The 26,592-nt window shown below is 38.8% G+C and overlaps 1 protein-coding gene across 3 annotated transcripts in view; it reads right to left on the bottom strand.

Annotated features, from left to right (window-relative positions):
• The window catches only part of RANBP9 (RAN binding protein 9), a 75,407-nt gene that overhangs the window by 15,695 nt on the left and 33,120 nt on the right, over positions 1-26,592 (bottom strand). For 2 of the 3 annotated variants that reach the window (XM_084796088.1, XM_084796086.1), the window contains exons 3-10: positions 21,071-21,123; positions 19,820-19,987; positions 18,245-18,301; positions 15,098-15,120; positions 8,000-8,184; positions 5,331-5,443; positions 3,939-4,047; positions 1,486-1,676 (exon numbers count right to left, since the gene is read on the bottom strand). In XM_084796088.1, the coding sequence (XP_084652214.1) occupies positions 1,486-1,676; positions 3,939-4,047; positions 5,331-5,443; positions 8,000-8,184; positions 15,098-15,120; positions 18,245-18,301; positions 19,820-19,987; positions 21,071-21,123 (899 nt within the window). The remainder of the gene's footprint in view (positions 1-1,485; positions 1,677-3,938; positions 4,048-5,330; positions 5,444-7,999; positions 8,185-15,097; positions 15,121-18,244; positions 18,302-19,819; positions 19,988-21,070; positions 21,124-26,592) is intronic. The other variant, XM_084796087.1, reaches the window with a different exon arrangement.

Raw genomic sequence — 26,592 nt, 5'->3', positions numbered from 1 at the left:
TATATATAACAATTTTAGAATGTAGGAAAGCCAACAGAGTATTTAAGTAATTTTTGTTTTAAGCTTGATAATGTATTAAAACTTCATTGTAAACAATTACTTCCTCTGAGTTCAAGTACAGGTCTCATTTAGCCCTCACAGTCATTTTGTGATGGCACTACAGTGTTTATAACAAGGCTAAATTATAAGAACTGGGTTAATGATTTCATTGTAGTGCTAACATCATTGAGTATTCTTAGAAACACCTTGATGGTCCAGCTATACATGCAATGTGGGACATCCTATGCCTCTTAGGCTATAAACCTGAACAGCATGTTACTATATTACATGCTATGTAAGAAATCACAACATAGGGCTGGAGAGATGGCTCAGCAGTTAAGAGCTCTAGCTGCTTTTGCAGAAGGCCTGGGCTCAATTCCCAGCACCCACATGGTGCCTCAGTGCCATCTGGAACTCCAGTTCCAGGGGATTCAATGCCTTCTCTGGCCTCTCTTGGAAATGTACACATGTGGTACAAGCATACATATATGCAGGCAAAACACCCATACATTAAAATGAAAACATACATTTTTATAAAAAAAGAAATCAAAATAAAATGGTATTTATTTGTATCCCTTGACACAGAAAAGATTATACGAATATCACATGACTTTATGATGTTTTTCTGCTTCATCAAGACCATATTGGGTCACTTTGCATAATTTGCCACTGACAGAAATGTCATTATGTGCCATGTTATAATGTTATCCCCTTTTACTTATGAACACACCAACTGTGTAATAGTCAACAATAATATCTTGCAACTGGGGATACTGACATGCAAGCCTCATGTTCCTCATGTGGGACTTTGAATCAAAAAACCTGAGGTGAAGCAGTACAGCTGACTGTTGTCACGGGATGGGGGTAAAACTATCTCATCTGCTTTATAAAGTTAAATACAGGCTGGCAGGCTGACAAGCGGTTGGATGGCAGATGAGAAGAAAGAAACTGGAGAAGCAGAAAGTAGACAGGGTAAAAGATTCTTTTCTAAAGCAGCTCAGTGTGTATGTATGGCTTTGAGAGTACAGAGCTCAGAGTCCATGTGGGAAACAGAATTAAAGAGATACAAAGGGAAAAGAGAGGAGGATTTAAAAAAGATCTGTAGAAGTGATGGCAAGAAAGCCAGCAGAGAGAATTTTAATTAAGAGAATACTAAGAGCCAGAGTGTGAGTACTATGTAAGCTGAAAAGGGACAGGAAAAAAGAGCTTAGGAACAAATCAAGAGAGACAGAAAGCCAAGCTAGCCTTGGTAATCAGTGGGACCGCACAGCCAGATCACATTCAGATCCATACTTTAGTCTACTTCATAAAATATTTCTTGGTAATAGTATCATATGAATCTTTTCTGTACATATATAACTAAAAAAGGGTACAAAAGTGTGTAGATTAAAAAAATTCTAACTCAAAATTATATAAAGAGTGAAAGTTTAAAAGATTATGTCTCACCAGAAAAATGTGCAGTACTGCTTTTGCCTGGCGCTAAACTGTGGATGCTCATTCCGTGGCTGGGACTCATGCTTGGGCTACTAAAAGGCCGAGGACTGACGGGGTAACTGTCTTGAGATTTTGGACTTCGGCCTCCCAAACACCGCACTTCACTATCTGTACCATTCACCATTTCTATAAACTGACGTACTCTGAAAGAAAAAAGAAAGTTTACTTAGGCATAATCATCACATCTGTATATCGCTATATTATTAAAATAGGTCTCATTTTAAAATTAAGATCAGTATGTTACTTGGTATCAAATCAAGTGAGTATGTGAGATTTTAGACACACATGTACCTGGAGAGGTACAAAGAACAACCTTACTTACCTGAGCCCTTCCCGAGCCAGGCTACATTACCAACCACTCAGCCAAAACGGACCTCAGTTGGCTTTTGCTGTGAGGCAACTGACATTTGAGATCCTATGCTCAGTAACATCCAACTTTTTTTTTATATATATGAGTCTCACTCTGCAGCCCTGTCTATCCTTGAAATTGTGTGCAGACTAGATTGGCTTTGAAGTCTCAGAGATCCACCTGCCTGTTTTATGAGTGCTGGATTAAAGAAATTCCCTTTTTAAAAAAAAAAAGATGCATTTTTTAATTTATTACATACACAATGTTCTGCCTGCACACCAGACGAGGGCAGCAGATCTCATTATAGATGGTTGTGAGCCACCATGTGGTTGCTGGGAATTGAACTCAGGACCTCTGGAAGAGCAGACAGTGCTCTTAAACACTGAGCCATCTCTTCAACCCAGGAATTCTTTGTTTGTTTGTTTTGTTTTTTGGGTTTTTTGAGATGGAGTTTCTCTGTGTAGCCTTGGCTGTCCTAGATTCAGTTTTTAGACCAGGCTGGCCTTGAACTCACAGTGATCCACCTGCCTCTGCCTCCTGAGTGCTGGGATTAAAGGCATGCCCAGCACTTGGGAGGCAGAGGCAGGTGGATCTCCATGAGTTCGAGGCCAGCCTGGACTACAGAGCGAGTTCCAGGACAGCCAGAGCTGTTACACAGAGAAAACCTATCTGCAAAAACCAAAAACCAGTTGGGTGTGGTGGCACACGCCTTTAATCCCAGCACTTGGGAGGTGGAGGCAGGTGGATTGCTGTGAGTTTGAAGCCAGCCTGGTCTACAAAGTGAGTCCAGGACAGCCAAGGCTACACAGAGAAACCCTGTCCTAAAAGAAGAAGAAAAAAGAGGAAGAAGGGAGAAGGGAGAGGAAGAAGAAGAAGAAGAAGCAGAAGAAGAAGAAGAAGAAGAAGAAGAAGAAGAAGAAGAAGAAGAAGCAGAAGAAGAAGAAGAAGAAGAAGAAGAAGAAGAAGAAGAAGAAGAAGAAGAAGAAGCAGCAGCAGCAGCAGCAGCAGCAGCAGCAGCAGCAGCAGCAGCAGCAGCAGCAGCAGCAGCAGGTACCACCATGCCTGGCTCAGGAATCCCCCCCTCCCCAACAACAAAGACTTTTTTTTTTTTAATGTCAAATCAGGATGCCTATAACCTAAAAAACAGAACATAGGTGTTGATGGTATGAAAAGATTAGAAGCCTTAATCTAAGGATGCACCAAGGAGAAGGGTACAGGGGGTCCTCAAACTGTTGAGCACAGCAAATCTACTTTCAGATAAATAATCAAAGAACTGAAAGCAGGACTTAAGCAGATACTCATACACCTTTGCTCAGAGCAGACTTATCGTAACAGCAGAGAGCCAGCAGCACCCCAGCACCCATCAGCAGGCAGAAGCACAGACAGCATGCAGCGCATCCACATGTGAGATGATCTTCAGCCTTCAAAACCTTAAGGATCTTACACAAAGTGACTAAGCCAGTCACAAATCCCAACACTGTATGAGAGCTCTGGGTAAGTGAGCAAGGGAGAAGCTAGTGTTTAGTGCATAGTCTAAGAAAATAAAAAAGCCCCACACAAAAGTGTAAGTGTACTAGTGTTTAGTGGATAGTCTAAGAAAATAAAAAAGTCCCACACAAAAGTGTAAGTGTACTTAGTATGTTAAGAATACTTGTAAGAATGGGTAAAAGAGTAAGTTTTATGTGTATTTTACTATAACTTTTTAATGTATCCAGATGAGTTATTCGAGGTACCTCTTAGGAGAAGACAGATCACTGCCTTTTAAGTAAGACATTCACATTTTAAGACAAAAGCAAACAAAAGTATCATGTGCTTAGAGACCTTCCAACAAAGTACCTTTCCACTTTTGTTCACACATGCTAAGCATCTACTCTGCCACTAAGGTGTATATCCTTAGCTCCACATGTTTCTAAAAATATCATCTAAATGTGCTGTATTATAAATTGATATGTAAATATCTGAAGCAAGGCTAGACAAAAATCAAAACTACGAATCATAAAGATAATTTTTATTTTAAGATATATGACACATAAAATAACATTTTACTAAAACTCACTTTAATGTGAAAAGGAGATTAGGATTTCTTTCAAGTAAACTTGGGTATAGCTGTTGTGTTGTTTCAATGGCTTCTCCCATGCGTCCGGCTAACACCAACTTCTGAATTCCTATTAGAAGAAAGCAAAAATTAACTCTACAAAAGCAGAGGCAATCTTAAATTGCCCCAGAAAATAACAGTGAGAACTTCCAAAATAATTATTGTTAAACTCTTTTTCTAAAATTTTGAAGTTTAGATTAGAAAACCCAAGGAAAAAATTCAGATATTAAAAATTAGAAAAACACAAGTATCTTTAGAGATGACTTAAAATATCACTAATAAATATCTAAGTATTACAGGGTAAACATCCACTGAGCAGTATCCTATTTTCAAACAGTAAGATTTAGAAGACTATGTTTTAAAGAAATAACACTTAAAATGTCTTACCGGACCTTCTGACTTGGGACCTTTGAAAAGGTCAGAGATTTGCTTAAGTCACACTCTATTGGATGCATGTATTAAGGCACTGAGAAAGACCAGCATACTGTGTGCTGTAGCATGCGGCAACTGCCATTAGTCTAGCCATATTATCTATAGAAGAGTCTCTCACTCATCATAGTTTTGCCTGTTTGCTCTTTCATCTTTCCACTCAGAAAATGTCATCAGGTGAGATCTATTCTAAGGGGCTAACAGCACTGACTTCAGAATGTCTAACTTACAGTGGTTGTCAGGCTGCTCTGCCCTGATAAAAAAAGTATCAGCACTGTCCAGCACAAAGCCCTAAGAAATACATACTTATGACCAACAACACACCACCTAAATTAGGCAGTAAATTAGGAGATTTAAATTTTTCTCAAGGAATAAAAGTTATTTCATATACTATCTCCACTATCTCATCACAATTGGTACCAAACAACACAACAACACTTTCTTTGTATCGCGTGCTTGTTTCTTAAAGCGTAAGGAGGTTTTCTTGCCCCATCCTCCACCCACTGGGTGCTGACACCAAATCCAGAGCATCAGCTTCATCAAGTACCTTAAGCCCAACCCACAGAAAAACAGAAATGATAAAGGCATTTCTTTTTAAAGTTCTACAAAATTATTTCTACATCTAAAACTCTAGTGTGACTTTTTAAAACACATTTTCAAAACTGTCAGTAAGTGTGGCATGAGGATGCGAGGCTCAAGGTCAACTTGGGCTACATGAGCCACGGCCTCAAACACAAGGGCTCCCACCCCAACCACAAACCAAGACACAACAACAACTCAAAAAGTGAAGGAAAGTAAGTCCAGAAGGTCCATTTTAAAACAATATATTGGGCAAATTTCTAATTACAAAAATAAGTTTTCTAAAAGTTAAAGCAAACTTATTACTTAAAAACAAGTATTTGCCATGCACTACAACGTCCTTACTTTGTCTATTCTTAATGGAAGCTAATTCTTCTAGAACAGTCTGGTCTGTAGATCTGGCAAAGGCCTCTGCTGTGGCACAGTACCCGTGGTGGACTAAATACGATGAAACCATTCTTAAAACAAAGAGAAGAAACACATCTTTTAGTGAGGAGCATGCATGTTTTAGACTACAATCTCTGTTAACAACATCTCATCTGGGATTAGAGAATCAATCTAATTCCTTAAAGCCAGGCTCTTCTACTTTCAACTTTAAAGATAAGTTAAAAGTAACATTTTGTTCTAGTTATGAATAGTCCAAAAGATAATTTAAAATAAAGCCAAAGGCATTAAAATCAGCTTTTAAAAATATAATTCTTGGATCCCTATTAGCTCCTGGTTCCTTTTTCATTTTCCTATTATCCTTCCTCCCCTCCCCCCACAGGGTTTCTCTGTGTAGCCTTGGCTGTCCTGGACTCACTTTGTAAACCAGGCTGGCCTTGAATTCAACAGAGATGCGCCTGCCTCTGCCTCCCATAGTGCTGAGATTTAAGGATGTGCTACCATTCCGGCTCATTTTCCTCGCAGGGCTCTTTTTCCTATTATTCAATCCTACTTTCTCTCTCTCCTCAATTTTAGATATCCTAGGAACATGTTGGCGCCATGTAAAACGCCCAATTTAAAGATAACTGATTAATGCTCGGTGTTCTGGTGTTACAACTACTTTCTGTGCTCATCAATCAAATGAGATGAGATTCAAAGTGTGAAGAGAGACACTGATGTGAGTCCAGAGAGAATTGCCCAGAATAAAATCCACAAGGAAACAATTCAACAATGAGGAATCAGTCAATCAGTCTTGCAATTAATTTGATTGTTACCAACAAGAAATAAATTGTGTAAGACTTAGAGACAATAACAGATCTAAGACAACAAGATTATTTTTAAAAGCCACTAACTAAGTGGTTAAAATACAGTTAGCAAAACTGGTAATCCAACAATATTAATCAAAATTCTGTTATCTCCAACTACTTAACAATACCCAAAAAGGTTTTCTTAAATTTTTAAGCTCAAGAAACTCGAAAGCAAAAAAGAAAAGAAAAGAAAAGAAACTCGAAAGCAATTATAAATACACTTTCAAGACTATGGCACACTGATGATATCTTTAAAGGTCTTGGTTATTTTCTTGGCTTAGAGATTGCAATCAGAATGATTTTTAACTAAATGGTATTTATTTTGTATATATACTATCTACATCAGTCTTGAACAACTGTCACTTAATACTAGTGATATCCAGGCACTGTCCTTTAAGACTTTTGGCAGATGTATAGTCTAAGATTTTAAAGTTGACTGTCATAGGAAATTTAAATTTCCTGCTGTTCCTTAGAAAATTCTGTAAAATAAAGCAAAATCTAAAGCCACTAAAAAGCTCTTCCTGATAACAGATTTAACACTTTCCTCTCTGCTTCTGAGCATCCTCCATTATTATTAATGAATTCAATGTAATTATGCTGCACTTGGGCTAACTCCACAGTCACTGCTTCTTAGTCTTCATTCCCTTTATCTTATCCTAAGTGTCTAATGGTAACTTATATAAGAAGTAGTGTTTAAAAGTTACTAAGCCTTTTAATTTCTAAAATTACATTTATTTATTTATTTATTTATTTATGTAGCGTGTGCATCCACGTGCGCACGCGCACACACACTGGCATACATGTGGAGGTCAGAGGACAACTTTGTAGGAGCTGGTTTTTGTCTTCTAGTATGTGGGTCCCAGGAATAGAACTCAGGTGAAAAGGCTTGGCAGCAAGCCATCTTTTGCCATCTGGGTGGTGCTATCTTCCCTCTCCAAGTTTTTAAATTTTAATTTAATTTTGAAGTCTTCTGGGTAGAAGAAGCCTATGGGTAGATTCTTGAATAGGAACAACTGCAAACTCCCAAGTGGTAAGTACAAAGTAAAGAAGAGGTTCTCTCCAGTCACTAGAGTCATTCTGCTAACACTCAGACAGAGCAGCCCACACCACTCTGCCCTGGAGGATGGAGTACGCACATTCTGGCTGTACTCTCAGACTTCTCCACATGGAGAGTAAGCATCAAACAACTGTTCTTTTCCTCCCTATGCGTTTGAACTACTGTTGAGGAAGATGCTTAGGTCATGTCCTTAAATCACAGAAGCCACAATATAAGATCTAGGTCACCTCTAAACTCGCTTTTTTTTTTTTGGGTCAACATTATTGGACACGTAGCCACATAGCCTATAGGTGTCACTGCGGTTGTTTTGTTTTTGTTTGTTTGTTTTTTGCTTTTTCGAGACAGGGTTTCGCTGTGTAGCCTTGGCTGTCCTAGAACTCAGAGATCCGCCTGCTTCTGCCTCCTGAGTGCTGGGATTAAAGGCATGCGCCACCACACCCGGCCTACTGAGTCATATTATTAAGGATAACAAATTAGTGAATGATCAAGTGTCACTTTATTTCCTCCACCCAGTTAAGTCACACAAATACAACTCTGTGCAAAAACAACACTATCTTATTCCAACTGGTTAATTACTTTTAAGATAAATATCTAATCAGTAGTACACACAAACAATTAGAATTTAAACTAGACTTCTGGATACAGATCTTTGAATTAAAAAAGAATAGTTTGCCTTATAACCACGCGGTGTTTAAATCTGTACAGTCAAAACTGCTTGCTCTTACTTCTGGACCATGGTCTGCCACTCTCCTTCCCGATCCCCAGTGGGAAACCGGTCTATCTGGGCCTGTATCTTGGTTCTCCATTCTCGCATGTAGTCTTCTATATCAAACACAAAAGGATGTTGCCCAAAGTTGGCATCGACCACTTCTCCTGGTGTCTGAAGCCCAACAGTAGGATACAAATTTGGCTGTAAGACAACATATTTCTTTAATTATCTATTGATTGTACAATAAAGGCATTATCTTTGCAATGCAAGAGTAGAACCATAAATTTACTTCATGAATGTTTTAAAATCTCAATCAAATACTAGTGGAGGACAACTAAAACAGAACACATTATGTGTTGGGTGAAAAATGTTATTTCTTTCTCTCTGATCATCAAGAAAATGCAAACAACTAAGACACTCCCATGAGTGGACCTGGGACCCTGATACATACATAATCCATGTGGCACTGAATTTTTAATACACCAAAATCTAACTCATGCTCTTAATGTTAAATAACAGTTACAAAGCTTTAAAATTAACATACAACTCAGGATTATCTCAGTCTTTATGAGCTACATATCTAAAAAAAATGCACATTACAGCAAGTTCATAGACAGCACCATCTACAATTTATTACAATCATTATCAGAACACTTGAAAGGCCTGCCTTTTACAAAGACTGGTTGAAACTTGCTTTAAGCAAGACCCAGTATCCCTATAGGAATTTTCTTTGATTCTAAAAATATGAACATTTCATGAATTTGAGGGTCATCCTTGTATTGTTCCAATTTTAGTGCATGTGCTGCTGAAGCAAGTACACTGTGGGGACTCTCAATGCAAAAATAAAACCTCAAACATATAATTTCAAAGGAAGATGAGACAAACCGAAATATATAAACTGAAATATACCCTAAGATATTAGAATAGAAAAAAGCCAAATGTAAAAAGAAGCAGCTTCAAATATACAATGCCAGATTGTTTCTTTTTGCTGTTAGTAATCAACTGTTGCATGAAAAAGATCATGTACGGAGCGCTCACTAGACACTAGGTCCACTCCTGAGAGTCACAGGCTCTCGCTGCCATCACACAGATGACGACTTGTTCAGGGTTTCTCCACAACGAAGACAGAACTAGAGCAAGTGCCATCTTTATCCCTGTGACACCAAATCCTCCCCACTTTTAGTGTTTGGCTTTGTGCCTTGTTTCTTTGCTTTTAATTGTAGTTACCACAGTATTTTTCACTACAAAACAAGGTAAAGATTAAACAGAGATAATGTGTGTGTAGAGATTTTACAGCAAATTGAGGGTGTATTTAAAAATAGCTGTTCAACAAGCAACAGAAATCATAAACAAAATAGTATGTCAAAATAAACACAAAGTCCTATTTGATTACTATGATATATAGTAAGACAAAGTAGTGATTCTTTTTGGTGATGAGATTATAGTTATATGTGGCATATTTTATTATGACAAGTGTCACAGTAGCCTTGACCTCATGACAATTCTCCTGCCTCAGCTTCCCAAGTGCTAAGATTATTACAGATGTGATCCATCATTCCTACCTTTAACTCTTAATCATCAGAACAAATTAAAAAATTTAAACGTAAGGCAGGCCACTCAATACAGTCTTCTCAGCTCATCAGTTAGAAAACTTGACACCTGAGACCCGATCCAAAAGCTCAGAGCTTGTTAATGACATCACAAAAAGGGGGAGGAGGGAACTGTCTCTTTACTTCTAGCCTGGCAAACTTTTTATTAAAACCCATCATAGAATTACTACTTTTAAAAGAAAAACATGCAAGGGACTAAAGACAATAAAGGCATCAACAAAATGGAAATATTTGTAATTTCAGGACAAAATCCACAAGCTTAAGGAGGTGGTTCACCATGTAGTTATATGCATTTAGAATATAGATGAATAGAAAATTCCTTTTACAAAAAAATTTCATCCCTGCTGGGCAGTGGTAGCGCACACCTTTAATCCCAGCACTTGGGAGGCAGGGGCAGGCAAATCTCTGTGAGTTCCAAGCCAGCCTGGTCTACAGAGTGAGTTCCAGGACAGGAAGGGTTACACAAAGAGAAACCCTGTCCTTGCGGAGGGGGGGGGACGGGGGGGGGGGGGACACGGGACTCAAACAGATTCTTTATCCATTCTTTGGTTGAGGGGTATCCAGGTTGTTTCCAGATTCTGGCTATTATGAAAAAAGCTGCTATGAACATAGTTGAGCAAATGTCCTTGTACGGTGGAGCATCTTTCAGGTATATGCCCAGGAATGGTATGGCTGTGTCTTGAGGTATAATTATTCCCAGTTTTCTGAGAAAGAGCCAGATTGACTTTCAAAGTAGCTGTACAAGTTTGCACTCCCACCAGCAACAGAGGAGTGTTCCCTTTTCCCTACATTCTCATGGTATATACTCACTCATAAGCAGATATTAGCCAGTTAATTCAGGATAACTACATTGCAATACAGAGACTGACGCACCAAGAACTATGCATGGTGTGGACCAGCACAGTCTCCTTGTGGGTCCCACAATATGGGGAGTAGATTTATTTCTTCTGGCATGGACCCTGGCCCCACCCCACGTTCATCACCTCCCCCTGGAGGGGTGGCCTTGCCAGGCCACAAAGCAAGAGGATACAGGTAGTACAGATGAGACTTGATAGGCCGAGGTCAGATGTTAGGGGAGGAGGGCTCCCCTTTCTGAGGACTAAGGGAGGGAGGGAGAGAGGAAGCTACAATTGGGATGTAAACAGATTAATTAAAAAAAAAAACAACTAATGCACATAATTCAAATTCATATTATGAATATTTCTTCTAAATAAAAATAGTAAAACAACAGAAAATACTTAATCTGTGGCAAGTAGATTTCAAGTCAGCTTGTAGCCTTAGAAATTAGCATTGTTTCAGGTGATCAGGGAACAAGAGTGATGCCTCTGCAGTTAAAGCACTTGCTGCTCTGCAGAGGACCTAGGTTCTGTTCCAAGTACTCATATGACAGTTCATAACTGTCTCTAACTACAGGTACAGCCTCTGCAGGCACCAAACATGCATGTGGTGTGCATATATACGTTACACATAAAATCAAAAATTGAGAGCAGCTAATGACAACAAAAGAAATATGTATCTAATTTTAACTGAATTAGTATGCTTAAAAACATTTCTCAAACAGATGTAAATTGAGGGGAAATATTTTTTGTTTTGTTTTGTTTTCTCTAGACAGGGTTTCTTTGTGTAGCCTTGACTGTCCTGGACTCACTTTGTGGACCAGGCTGGCCTCAAACTCAGTGATCTGCCTGCCTCTGCCTCCCGAGGGCTGGGATTAAAGGCATGCAACACCACACCAGGTGGGAAAAATATTTTTAAAAAATATATGGTCTAGGAGAAATCCTCAAGAAGCAGGGAAAAGATCACCATCCGGCCCAGTGGAGGCTACCGAGTGGACACTGTCTCAAACAAGCAATAAAAAGATGTAAGGTTGTCAGAGCTGTGTAAACACACTCTCACCCGTGAATGGTACAATAGAGTTAAGGAAAATGAAGGGTTTTGTAAATACACCCCTTTAGGATTCAATGCTCTAATAACTCTAAGGAAATCGTATAAGGGACATACAAATATTTTCTAAGTAATCCCTCTAAGGAATTACTGGCTTTTCCTTTTTTCCCCCTTGCAGTAGAAAAGTGCAGTGTGCAGAAGTCCCAGAAGACTGTAGACCCCCGGAGACAATGTCAAAGAAAGCCTGTAAAAGCCACCACCATATCTACCTTGGTCTCACTACAAATGGGGAGGCTACCACACCACATCAAAGTGGGACAGAAAACCACTAGAAGAAGCAGACAAAAACCATGCATTGCCTAAAACCAGGTATGCCTTTGTTGAGTGATCACTACTGCAGTGACCAACAGAGAACCACTCCAGCACAGCAACAAAACCCTCCAACAGTTACAGGTGAACCTGGGAGTCTTTTAAAGGAAAGATCCTTTAACAGCTAAGGATGCCACCATCTTACCTAGGAGAATTTACCTGCAGGGTCTAGGAGATAGCTCAGTGAGTATGATGCGAGTTTGCTGTGAAAGCAGGAAAAACTGAGTCCCAGTCCCCAGCACGCAAGCCCCTCAGGGTTGGGGGCAGAGACAGGTGACTGCAGAAGCTCCCTGGCTGGAAATCTGAGAGCTTCAGGCTCAGGAAGAGCTCTAGAGGAAGATTCCTGATGTTTCCTCCTCTGACCTCAGTGTGTCCATGCTGCTGCTGCCATAGATGCATACCTTCCACACAAAATAATTCACACCCGCTTACTCTGCCACCCTGTCACCACCACAAATGCTCTATTCAAACACTAATTCCTTTCATTTACACACTTGCTTGACACATAGTCACTATAGTAGTTTTCACTCTACAGTGTATCAACTTTTTGCTTGTTTTCTAGTGAATCATTTAACAGCAAAACAATATTCTGCTAAATCTACCTTAAGGTTTTTTTTCCCCCCCTACTCACCTCCAGTTAGTGTCCTATGTCTCTACTTCCCATTGTAACCAAGGTTCTCCAAAGTCATCAATAGTCTCTTCCTTTCTCTATTATAAAGTTCCTTCCTATCAAATGTTCTCCACTCTGCTAAAACTTCTTTGTCACTGCCATTATGGACCACTATTCTTCTGAATGCAATAGTCTGGGTTCTCACATGACAGGATACATCACAGCACTGGTGCAGTTGATGACTCCTGAGGTTGTCTGAATGAACAATGTCCCCTATAGGCTTGGACATTGGAACATTTGCTCCCTGGTTGGTGATAGAGATGTTTAGGATGAAGTAGGTCACTGGGGACAAGCTCTGAGAGTTCCTAATCTCTTCCCTTCCAAGCTGTCTCTGCTTCATGTGATCTCTCAGCCTCCTGCTCCTGTCATCATGCCTGCTGCCAAACTTCTTTGCCATGGTAAGACCTATCCCTTAGAACCACAAGCCAAAACAAATTCTTCCTTAAGCCGTCATTGGTAGTGATGGTTTATCACCATCTTAGCAACAGAAAATAAGTAGTACAACTCCTCCCCTTGGTTCCTATCTTCACCTGGCTTTCAGTATTGTCTTCCTTACCTCACTGATTGTTTCTCAACTTTTCTTTGATAGTTCCTTATTTTCTCCTAAACTCGCCATGTCCTAGAAATTCATCTACTTCCTTTCTGTGTCAACACTTGCATGCTGTCTAATCCAGTGGCCGATGGCCCAGATTCAGTGCAGGTAACTCTCTTTGCTTCTAGTTCACAAACTCAACCTAAATTACGTCCCCTGCTCTCCCACAATGCTCCAACAAATCCCGTTATGGCAGGAGGACTGCTTGGGCAATCAAAGAGTGTAGGGGCAGAGAAAGCAACATGGAGAGATCCTGTCGTAAGAATAAAGAAACCGTTCAGTGCTAAAGCTTTTACCTACCACGAACAAGAATCTGGAGTTTGAGCCTCAAACACAAAACAATAAGCAAACAAAGAAAACTGTTCTGCTTATCAATAAACAATCCCAGCTCCAATGTCAATTCTTTTGTTCCTTATGCTTACCATCTTAAAGTCAAGTCCTTTTTCTTAAAAAAAAAAAAAAGTATTTATGTGTATGGTGTATGAACACAGGATTACAGAAGGCAGAAGAGGAGGAGGAGGGTGTCAGACTCCCCAGAGCTAGAGTTTTGTGTGTTTTCAAATGCTGATTTGAGATCTGGTTACTGCCCAGCCACAGGCTTTCTTATGCATGTTGAGGTGTCTCCTGTAACCTCGTGATGATAAGGAATGTTCCCCAACGATCCCTGACAGGCTAAATAAAGATGCTGAAGCCTGTGACTGGGTAGAAGAGAGGGAGGCAGAGTTTGAGGTGCCAGGGCTTGGGGTTGAGAGAAGTGGAAGATGAGCAAGAGAGGAAGTGATGGAGGACAGGAAACAGGAGAGAAATGAGTCACCATGAGGCAAGATGGCAATGAGCATGCGCCTATAAGGACAGACTAATGGAGAAGAAGATACCCTGGGAATCATCAGATTGGCTTTTATGTGGGTTTTTAAGGTGTTTTTAGGATTAAAGTAACTCAGAATCTGCCCAGCATAGTGTTACAGCTTAATAATAAACCATAGTCTCTCTGTCTCCGTCAGTCACTGGGGAACTAGCTGCTTAAAGAAAATTGTTGCCATAATAATAATAATTCATCATGCAGGAGTTATAAGCTGCCTCTATGGGTTCTGAGAACTGAACTCTAGTTCTCTGGAAGAACAGTATATGTTCTTAATTTATGAAAAACATCTCTTTATCCCCTAAATCCTGTCTTGAACTCTGCCTGACCATTTTTCTCCCCACTGTCTGAAACATTCTACATACATAGATAGATAATACATACTTTACATAATACTGTACATGTCCACTGACTTACTCTGTCAAAACTCTCAGCTCAAGTTCCACTCTGAGCAAAGTGGCAGCTTCTACAACCGTCTTGCCCCTAGCATGCCTTATTTCTCTCTGAAGTACACAAACTCCTTCAAAATATCACAATTCACTATTTTCATGTGCTTATTCTTTAATTTCTTTACCTTAGGCATTAAGCTTAAAACCCAAACCCAGAAATCTTTACTGGCTGCCAAATGATGGCAACAGCACGGGACCTGATGCAGCAGGTCTCCAACATGCCTTAGGTGAATGAACAGTTTCTTTCAACTGTACAAAAAACAACCCTTACTGAAAAGCTCAGACATAACCAAGAAACTTACTTTAAATGAACACATAGTAACAAACGAGTGCTTTAGGGCAGGGGCAGAGCTCAGTGTGGAGGAGTGCTCATTACACGGGAGGCCGCAGGCTCAATCCAGACATGCAGAACACACGTACTTGGTGTGAGTGAAACTGTGCTACATGTCTATTTCTAGTTTCTTGTACTTATTTAGTTAAAAATGAAAAACTTCCATCAAAAAATTATGTCTTAATCCCAGCACTTGGGAGGCAGAGGCAGGTGGGTCACTGTGAGTTTGAGACCAGCTTGGTCTACAATGAGAGTCCAGGACAGCCAAGGCTACACAGAGAAACCCTATTTCAAAAAACCGGGGGGGCGGGGCAGGGGAGGCGCACGGGGAGAGAAAAAAATTGTCTTACCGGTAAGTCAGTGAAAGCAATACCTAAAAAGAAAAAAGAAAGGTATTAGTGGCTTGTTTTTTCAAAGGCAGGTAATAGTAAAAAGCTGAATATCTAACTAAAGCAAAGGAAGAAAAAGTGAAAGAAACGCCTAATTTTCTCAATGACACTAATGTCTATATCTGGGTGGATGCCGTCCTGTTAGAGACCATCAGTCGTATTGGTCTCACACACACTTTATTTCTGGGATACTGGCATTACCTCTAGTTTTTAAATGATCTTAAATAAACCTTCAGGGCTGTATGAATGAGAACACTGGTTGCAACAGTGTCAGATTTGATTGTTTCACCCAAAAGCTATTATTACCCACATCATCACTAAACGCTGGTCTAGATTTAGTTTTATAAAATTTTAGAGCTGGACACAGTGGTGCACACTTGTAATCCCAGCACTCGGGAGGCAGAGGCAGGTGGATCTCTGTGAGTTCGAGGCCAGCCTGGTCTACAAAGTGAGTCCAGGACAGCCAAGGCTACACAGAGAGACCTTGTCTCAAAAAATTAAAAAAACCAAACCGAACCAAAATGTTTAGATTGGAGCTCAGCATTACAGTGTATGTCTGAATTCCAGCACTCTGAAGACAGAGGCAAGCTGATTAGTTCAAGGTCATCTTTAGCACAACACAGCAAATTCAAATTGAGCTCTGGTACAAGAGACTCTGTCTCCAAAAAGCAAAAATAAATAAAAGCCACTTTGGGTAAAAGGAACAGACATTTCCTGGTGTGTGTGTATGAGTACAAAAGTAAGTACTGTACTTATGTCTAAAACAAATCACAACAGTTTCTTGACAGGACACAGAGGTTAATGCAGGCCTGTTATCCCAGCACTCAGAACACTGAGGTACAGGGCCCTCTGTATGAGGCCAGTCTGGGCTACATATTCACACCGTATCTCAAAGACAGAACAAAACAAAAGAAATCCATTCCTTCTTGAGAGTGTTCCTGAATGCCTCAACATAGGCATGAGCCAAAGACAACTGGAACACTAATGGCATAAGTATACTTGCATTCTTAGCTAAAACGAATAAAACAAACGAGGTAAGCATTTCTATAGCATCTCCCTGTCCCATTTTAAAAGATTATCATCTCCAGTAGGGGTCAATGCAACTGCCTCTACACATACTGGAAGCATACAGACAAGCCCAGCACCAGCACCTCTCTGGTTCTGACAAGCATCTAAAGCATAAGAGCATCTAGTACTATACTGTGCCAACAAACAGAAAACCAACCCATCCATAAGCTGCCTGACTCTATTTAGAAAACAAAGTTAAAAGACACAGTGAATATAAATATTGCAGGCTGAACAACTAAGCTGAAAATCCAAACTCTGAAACCAATGATACTATTATTGTTAAGCTCTACTGCAAAACACACGATAGGTCATATTCAAAATGCAAACATGCTAAAAATAAGGCATAATTTTTTTTTTCAGATTGTGTAAGGCATATAGAAACCTGAATAAATTTCCTGTTTCCACTTGGGTTCCCTCCTGGAGATATCTCACTCTGTATGTGTGTGGTTTTGTGTGTGTATCCTACAATCCAATGTTTCTGGTCCTAAGCATTTCACGTAAGAGATATTTAACTTTGACATATTTTTTAATGTGATAATAATGCTTTGTAGCCAAGCTCCATAGCACACACCTATAATCTCAGCATTCAGGAGGCAGAGGCCAGCCTGGTCTACAAAGTGAATCCAGGGCAGTCAAGGCTATATAGAGAAACCCTGTCTTGGAAAAACTAAAAACCAAAAAATAAAACAAAACCAAAAACCAAATTAAAAAAAAAAAAAGCTTTGTGGTTGGTAAAGCTCTGTCCTTATGAGTTTTACCAATCAGTAAATTGTTTTCATCTGTCAAAAGGAAAGCAAAGCCAGGTGTTCTCTTTTTATAATTCATACAACATATTCTAACTATATTTAGTTTCATTTATTGGGAGCCAAATATAAAAATGTATTCTAAAATCATTAGAAAATTAAATAATACAAAAATAAAAGAACATTTAAACAAAACATGACTATACCACTTTTAATATTTTTGTAACGGAGCCAAATTATTTTTCTCAAAGAGATGATTTATAATGTCTAACTTTACACTGTTTTACCAAAAACTCTTGTCAGTAATTACTACAGCTTTTGGTCTTTATCAAGAATGCTAACAAAAAATTGCAGATTAGCTCCAGAGAGCTGGACATTTTTGGACATGTGCCAAAGAAGCAAGCACAACCTGTGGGTTCAGGCCACAAAGAGGTGCCTTGGAATAAAGCTGGTAAAACTATCTAAACTTCAGTTTTTCAATTTCCTGATTTGTCAAGACACTTGAAGGTAACATTTCAGAAAGCAACAAATGATGTCTGATAAAAAAAAATTAAAAACTTCAAGTTAGCTAAGTTATATTCTCCAATGCCTCTTATTTTTCCAAGTAAAAATCTCTCCATTTTTCTTTGTAGTAAGTACATGTACAATTTTTAAAACTTTACCAATCTTACTGTAGAAATATCCCTCTACACATGCCCTTGGGAAGAGGCAAAGATGGGAGCTGAGTAGCATTTTATCTTCTAGAGTCCAGACCAAAAGCATGAAGACCTTTCCTGCAAGCGGCCAAGTAGCTAATACTTCCTGCTTTTCAGGTCTCTGTCACCACTACTCAACTCTGCCACTGCACCAGGAAAACAGCTACAGAAAACCTATAAATGAATGGGTACGGCTGTGCTCCAAAACAGCTTCCGTGTGGCTCCTACAGAAACTCTGTTCACAGGGATAACGTCTGCTAATCAGGGTCACGCCTACAGCCCTGACCTCCAGACAGAGGAACCTAGCACCTGTACCTTTCCAGGCACCATTTTGGCTTTCTCTGATGAGCTTCCTGTGGCAGACGTTACAGGTATTCTGTTTTAAATAACTTAGACGTGCTCAATAAGTTGCTTAAAGTTACATGGCAAAGAAGCCAAGAGTCAAACCCAGTCAAGACTGACTGAAGGCCTCTGACTGACCATTATTACACTGCCTATATGCTCAATATTTATTAAGTTTATGAATATCAGCAAACACTTAAAATTTACAGAAAATTAGAACTTAATTCCATCATTAAGTATCCTTTTCTTAAGCATCTTACCTTTTAAAATGGCTTTCTTATTCAATGAAAAGGTTTGATTTAACTGTATGTGAAAATCTAATAGAAAAAAAAAATCACATCACCTGTGATCTTCCCATCTCCCAAAATAAAATTTCTTCTCTGAAAAGTTTAAAAAATTAGTGTTAAAAAGGCCAATCGTGGTTTTCTAAAAATGTCTTGTTTTGCATTTTTGAGCTGTCAAGGCTAAAAACAGACTTCCCTTAAGATCTTAAACATTTTAAGCAGCCGGTACAAAACTAGTAACAGTTAACTATTTTGCATATAATTTGCATAGCACCATTAACACGATACATGGATGAGAATGTAAGACCTTTTTTTTTTCAGACCTGTACCAACTTTAAAGTCACATAAAAGAAAATAATTTCAGAATTAAAAGGAAAAAACTAAGTGAAATATTAAGCTGGACAGAAATGCAAAGGCTTTACACCTGGACTGTGCTAAGGCACTACAGAAAGCTGCTGCAATGCAAACTGAAACTTACAATTGTCTTCTACGCAATGTAACAAATGCTTGCCATTTAAGAAATTCCATTAAGCAGACTGCTTGAAATCTAACTTTCAAAATACAATTCAGAAGTAGTTTCTGCCCTCTAAGAATATTTAGTTTTTACTTCTATTCACTTGAGCCCATTAGAAATAATGTGCTTGAAGGTATAATTTTCCCAATGGTAAAAATGTGAAATTAAGAACAAAAAAAACCAAAAAAACCCAAAAAAACCTTAGTCTTACTACCCTTTGTATTTCTTGCAATTTAAAAAGAAAATAGGGCTAGAGAGATGGCTTAGCAGTTAAGAACTCTTCTTGCTCTTCCACAAGACCCAAGTTCAGTTGGCCGCACCCACACTGGGTAGCTCAGCTCACACCACCAGTAACTGCAGCTTCAGCAGATCCCACATCCGCTTCTGGTCTACTCCAGCATACACGGCATACACTCACACAAACTTGTATTTTTATTTCATTTGTGTGTACACACAGACATCTTTTGTGAAAAAGAAAAACTACAGTAACAACTACACATATGCTAATTAATGAGCATATGCACACTGAGCTAAAGCCTCACAATGTTTCTTTGAATCGTTAACATACTTTAGCCCACCAGTCTTTTACTTCCGTTACTTACTTACTTCTGCCCTGTCCCACAGACCTTTCTCAGGCCCCGTCCTTCAGCGAGCGCCATTAGCAGGTCTAACCGTTAAGTACGTCCATCTTCTTCTTTTACTAGAAATAATGAGCTGTCCATTCCTTTTAACTCTTCCCCACACTATTCTTAAAATTGACTTTTTAAATTACTACAAGTTTTCCCTCCAAGCCAAACTTGACATTTCTATCACTAGAATGAATGGCTCAGTAGTGGGTAGTACATCTAGTATTTCCTCTGTATATAAGTTAGCCTTCACAGGATACAAAACTTTACCACTTCCTTAACATCCACATGGACAGGTTAAAAAAAGCATCCATCCATTAAAAAGAATCACATAATAAACATAACCATCATGCATTAGTAAAATAATCGCATTTGGCTATTTTGTACTCAAGACAACAAACATCTCAGTACCTAAACTATGTCCATTCTTCGTGTAAAAGCAGGTATTGTTGATAAGATTAACACAACAGCCAATGACATCACCAGTTGTAAAAGTTGGTCCATAGGGTTGTCCAGTTCCAGAAGAACAAAATGAATGTCCATCATCCCCATGGTAACCATATGAATGCTTATCCCAACCTGGAGAGACAGGTTTAGTATATTTACAATGAAGAACAAGGCTCCTGAGCAGTCATTTATTCACTAACAGTGTAAGTTAAGCCAGAAGAACACAACAGATAATATACAGATAAAAATCTCCAAATGTACACCTACATGCTCAACAACTATATTATACAGTGTTTTCAGCATATTTTGCTGTCTGCATCATTAAAGAAAATAAATTCACCACCCAGAACACTAAAAAAGAAGAAAGTACTGAAGAGAAAGGATTCCTACTAGAAACACAAACACAGCAGTCATGCAGGACATGTTTTTCCATGCATTGCTTCTTTAGCTAACATAGCAAAGGAATGTTGTTTTAATTTGAATAACACATACGTACTTTAATGTAAAATAGACTATACTTTTCAGTCACCACAAATTTCTCAAGGCTGTATCCATATGTAAAAGTCATGTAATCTCTAATCTCACACACAATTTAGATCCCACTTAAACCCTCATAAACTTTTAGCAAAAAATGCACAATTAAAGTACATTAAGTAATACAAGAATACAACTAGATGGCAGCGGTAGAGGCTTGGTATGTTCCCATCTCAATGTGCTTCCTGTAGTTCTGCATAGGTAAGCTTTCATTTTACATAAAAATTTTGCTGCTTTTGATTTTTAACACCAGGAAACAGAATCAATTCCTTCTGCTAACTGGTCCTCCTCATAGAGCATTCCACATCGTCCACACACTCCTGAGCTCATCTGTGTCATTTTTCATATACAAGGTCATATACACAGGCTAAAAGTCAGGATGTGACAGAGACAGTGACATTAAAATGTTTCAAGTGGCTGATACAAGTATGTAAAGTTAAAAAAAGACAAAACAAACAGGAAAACAAAGCATAGGTTTTATGCTATGTAAGTTCTACAGAGGAACATGAATTTTAAATACATTAGAAGCCACTTAACTTCCACTTAGAATTCATAATATGAGCCATCAAAATTTAAGAAGTTATTATCTTTCAGTTCTTTCAATTACTTGAAAAAGTTAAGCAGAGATGTCAGTCCTAACTGTCAGGCTCCAACAATATTGTAATTCACTTGCAAGTGTACCTGGTAGTCTATTCATGTTCACACCTTGAGCAGAAAGACCAATTCCCATGTAGCTGTTGGAGAACAAAGGAAAGGAAATGCAGGTTATTACAGTCAGATATGGACAAATTGCTATACACTCTAAAACATAATCAGAACCAAGCCCAAACTGAAGTTCCGAAGGTAGCCACAGAAATGTTATTACAGTGTTCGTAGCAACAAAGAACACTCACTATTAAGCAGCAATAAAACCTAGATTCCCAGTAAACTATATTAGTCACTCATAAATACATTTAAAATATTAGTAAGGATGGAGAATTGGCTCAGTGGATGAGGTGGCACCACAGCCAAACCTCATGGCTTGAATTCAGTCCTCAGGCTCTGCATAGTGGAAGGAGAGACTAGCCTTTCTCAAGTTTTCCCCTGACTCCATACATACGAAATGCCAACACTACATTCTACATGCCAACAGAAGGAATCTGAGAGATCTGAAATAACCTCACAATAAACCTTAGGTCTTTGGAAAAACAAAAACAAGAAAAACCTAACATCAGTAGATGGAAAGAAACAAGATCAAGGCAGAAATTAATGATAACAAATAATGATAATACATATTATTAATGACACCAAGTTAGCTCTTTGAAAAGATTAAGAGCAACAAACCCTTGGCCAAACTAGCCAAAGGAAAAAGGAACCAATTTTAAAACTTAGAGATGAAAAGGAAGCCTTTACGACATATCATATATATATATATATATATCATTGTAGTTCAGAAGACTATAAAGATATACTTTTAAAACATTATACACACCCTGTAATCCCAGTATTCAGGGAGACTGAGTCAGGCAGATCTCTGTGAGCTTGAGGCCAGCCTGGTCTACAAAGAGAGTCCAGGAAACCAAGGCTACACAGAGAAACCCTATCTTGGAAAGAGAACTGAGTATTCATTCATCTCTTTCTATTTCCTAACTGTGAATGCAACAAGCTCCAGCTGCCACGGCTTCTCCACCAGGAGGGGCATAGCCTTGAACTGTGAACCAAAACAAACCCTCCTTCTTTAAGTTGCTTTTTGCTAGACATTTTGTCCTAGCAAAAAGTGTAAGGTAACTAAGACAGACATACAATACTGCTGTATGTTATCACTATACCTAAGTTTAAGTTACATTACAGAGCTTTAGTAATGTAGCAGCAAGGTGCTAACAAAACCAAAACCAAACAAATAACAACAACAAAAACCAAACACAGAGATCAATGCAATAGATGGAAAATCTAGATACAAATTCATGTAGGAGCAACCACCTGTCTTTTGTTTTGTCTGTTTGTACAAAGATGCCAAAAATTCTCAAGGAAGGAAAAGGACAGCTTCTTTAACAAATGGCTTTTAGTAAACTGGATGTCTACATTTAGAAGAATAAGACTTGATGCTTATTTTCAGTATGAACAAATGTAACGTAAGACCTGAAACTCTGAAACAGCTTGAGGGGGGAAAAAATAGAAAAAACACTTCAAGATACAGGCTTGGGCAGGACTTTCTGAACAGCATGCCAGCCATTTGGGAAATAAGGCCAACAAAGAGACTAATGGGACCTCACGGCATTAAAAAGAAAAAAGTTTACATACAGCAAAGAAAACAGCTAACTGAGCAATCTACAGAATGAATCATTGCCAGCTATATACATCTGTAGATTAATATCTAGACTAACAACACAGCAAGACACACAACCAAAAAAATGCTACATAACTGAACAGAGTTCTCAAAAAGAAATACAAAAGGCCAGTAAATACTTTTAAAAAGTGCTCAAAATTCTTAGCCATGCAAATCAATGCAAATCAAAACTGCTCTAGAGATTCTATTCTTTCAGTCAGAATGGTTACTGAAGTCAAATGGTACCTACCCTCTGTATTTTGAGACAGGGTCTCACTGAACTTGCCATTTTAGCTAGAGTGACTGGACAGTGAACCTCTGAGGTCCACCTTTACCAAACCCTACCACAAGAGCGACAGACAAAAGCACCATGTCCAGGTGGGTACTGGGGATCTCAACTCAGGTTTTGATGCTTGTAGAGCAGTGACTGTACCACAGAGCTACCTCACCAGCCTGGGAGCCGTTTTCTTCAGTGATACACCATGATGAGGGATGCGGGAGATCAATACCATCAGTATTCCTAGGCAGATGGTCCTAGGTGATACAAGAAAGCTAGCTAAGCATTAGCCTGAGAGGAGTGAGCCAGCAAGCAGTGTTCCCCCATGGTTCCTGCCCTCAATGCTGTTTCTCCTCAAGGTGTTTTTGGTCAGAGTATTTTATCACACAACAAGCTAGAACACACATCTAATAACACACATCACCTTCTACTATGTATTCTTTTGGGGAGATTATTTTGTTCTAATTTTGTAAATTAGTAGCCTGGAATCTCCTGTTTTGATACACTGTCAGTTTGATTAGTTTTATAGAAACCCCAAGGTATATTTTTTAGTATAATCTTAGTAACAACTTCAAGTGTCTTACACAAATTTGGCATTTTATCCAAATTAAGAATTCATATCCCAGGGGATGGAGAGATAGCTCAGAGGTTACTAGCACTGGGGGGCTCTTCCAAAGGTCCTGAGTTCAATTCCCAGCAACCACTTGATGGCTTACAACCATCTATAATGAGATCTGGTGCCCCCTCTTCTGGCACGCAGGCATTACATGCAGGCAGAACACTGCATACATAATAACAAATAAATAACTCTTTAAAATTCATATCCCATTTTGAGAGGTTCTCAAGTTTCACTGTGTCCTTTTGGAAACATAATTTGTGTATTTAATATTTCTCCCATAAGTTCCTCTAAACATACATGTTTTATTTGATGGTGTCTATCGGCCTGACCCTTTCATGTCTTGCTCCACCTGCTGATCTCTCTCCTCTGGACAACCAGCTCTTCTACTCTTGTCCTTTGAATTTAAAGGGTTGCTACATCAGTAAATCAAGACACTCCCACAGGCCTGCCCACAGGTCAACCCGATTTAGGTAAGTCTAGCCTCAGATGACTATAGGCTTTATCAAGCTAACAATAAAGTTTTTTTTTTTAGGACAAAATACAATATCCAAAAGTTTATAAACACCAATAGAAGCGGAGTAGGTTTAAAACAGAAGTAAATACAAAACATCTAAAAGTGCAAAAGAAACAAACAGCAAATTGAATCCAATTTGTGAAAGTCTAAGTTGACTACAATTGTATCATGATTTTAAATGCCATTTGTTAGTGTTCAGCCACCATTCCTCACAAAACATTCAGCGAAGTAATAAAAGGAAATGACTTAAATATGATACTTTTCCCTCAACTCCAATACAACACCTACACAAAACAGTAACTGTGAAACAACAGTGAAGTCATTTCCATCACAAACAGGAACAATGAGTTGCTTGTAACTGTTAAACATTGTCTTGGAGGTCTTAGAAAATGTAATATAAAACAAAAAACCAGTAAAACATTAGGAGACAATATTCGTTTGTAACTGGTATAATTATATGCATACAAAACCACAGAAATTATTCAAAGCATTTAAAATTAGGTATTTTAGAAGACTAACTGGATAACAAGAAAATCAGTTTAGCCAGGCAGTTTCGGAGTGCGCCTTTAATCCCAGCACTCAGGAGAGGCAGGCAGATCTTAGTTCAAGGCCAGACTGGTCTACAGAGCAATTCCTGGGACAGCCAGGACTACACAAAGAAACCCTGTCTCGAAACATCAAAAAACGAAGGAAAAAATATATATATATAATTACATTTGACTTCCAGCAATAGCTAGCTGAGAATGAGAGCACTGTATATTAAAATAACAAAAACATCCAAATAGTGAAATCAAGTTTCTAGCAAGACTCAGAAACAATATAGCAAATCTATAGGCACAGCACCTAATAGTTATCTAGATAACTTGACAATATACAAATACCTGTCTTTATAAAACAGTGGTTGTTCTCAAACTTCCTAATGCTATGATCTTTTAATACAGTTCTTCATGTGGTGGTGATCCTCAACCATCAAATTATTTTCATTGCTACTTCATAACTGTAATTTTGCTACTGTTACACATTGTAACATAAATGTCTTCCAGTGGTCTTATGACCCCTGTGAAAGGGTTATCTGATCCCCCAAAGGGGTTGCAATCCACAGGTTGAGAACAGCTATTCTTAAAGCTGTAAGTACACTTAGTACATTTCAAGACATATTCTAATCCACTTTCTTAAACAAGAAAAACTGATTTTAAGATTTAGATATAATACAATATTATTTCTATACAAGATAGAATTTCAAGAAAAGACAAAACTTAGGTAAATAGCAGGCCATTCCCTGCTAAGAACTTAATGGTTAATGAAATACTAACAAGCGCCTACTGTGAATGAAGCAAGAAAGCCCAGCAGCCTGTGTTGTTATGATGTAGCAGCACCAGCCCAAGCTCACTTGGGAAAATGCAAGCTGTGACCACATTCTCACTCACAGGTGCCCACAAAGCCCCACAGCAGGGTGTCCTGGCTTGCTTTCTACTGTTATAACAAACACTATGACCAAAATCAACTTGAGGCAGAAAGGGTTTATTTCACACCACACTTTAGATAACACTCCATCACAAAGGAAAGTTGGAGCAGGAATTCAAGCAGAGGCCATGGAGAAATGCGGCCCTCCCATGGCTTGCTCAATCGGTCGCTTATATAGCCCAGGGATGGTAGCACTGAGTGGCAAGGTAGGCCCTTCCACACCAACTTTTAATAATAGTAATTAATCAAATGCCCAACAGATTTGCCTACGAGCCAATTGATGGAGGCAATCCCTCAACTAAATTTCCTTCCTTCCAAGGCGCTCCAGTCCCAAAACAACTGATCAGCATAAGAGGCATTCACCAAGGTTATTGCTTAAAGACAAAGACTTGACTAAGCCTCTCTCATGCTAGAAGAAATCTAAGAAAAACAGGATACTACCTGTTAAGGATGCCACCTGTTACCTGAGCTTACTAGATACCATGGTCTGGTTAGAACACAAGAGAGTGAGGAAAATTTGGACAAGGATCTAAACCAGTTATTAATGGATCAGTCATTAAATCAGCAAAACTCCCCCAAATTATCCTGAGGCAAGACCTAGAAACTCCAAAGGTAATGCGAGGCCAATGGTTCTCAACCTATAGGCCATGGCCCCTTTCACAGGGGTCACATATCACATATCCTCCTTATCCGATATTTACATTACGATTCATAACAGTAACAAATTACAGTTATGAAGGAACGTAAGGAACTGCATTAAAGGATCACAGAATTAGGAAGGTTGAGAACTGCTACGCTAGACAGGTGTCCAAAGAGTTGGAACAAGTATAAACTGTAATAAAATAAAATGAAAATGCTAATCCACACAGAAAATTGATGAAAAAGATAACTATTAAACTTCCTACTCAAAACAAAGTTACAAATTCCTAAAAACATAAAACAAAATTAACAGTACTAAGAATTCATTTTAGGGCTCGAGAGATGGCTCAGCGGTTTGCTCTTCCAGAGGTCTTGAGTTCAAGCC

The sequence above is a fragment of the Acomys minous genome (assembly GCF_964271855.1).
Source record: "Acomys minous genome assembly, chromosome: 9".
In the NCBI taxonomy this organism is placed as follows: domain Eukaryota; kingdom Metazoa; phylum Chordata; class Mammalia; order Rodentia; family Muridae; genus Acomys; species Acomys minous.
This window is presented reverse-complemented; position numbering and strand designations above follow the sequence as displayed.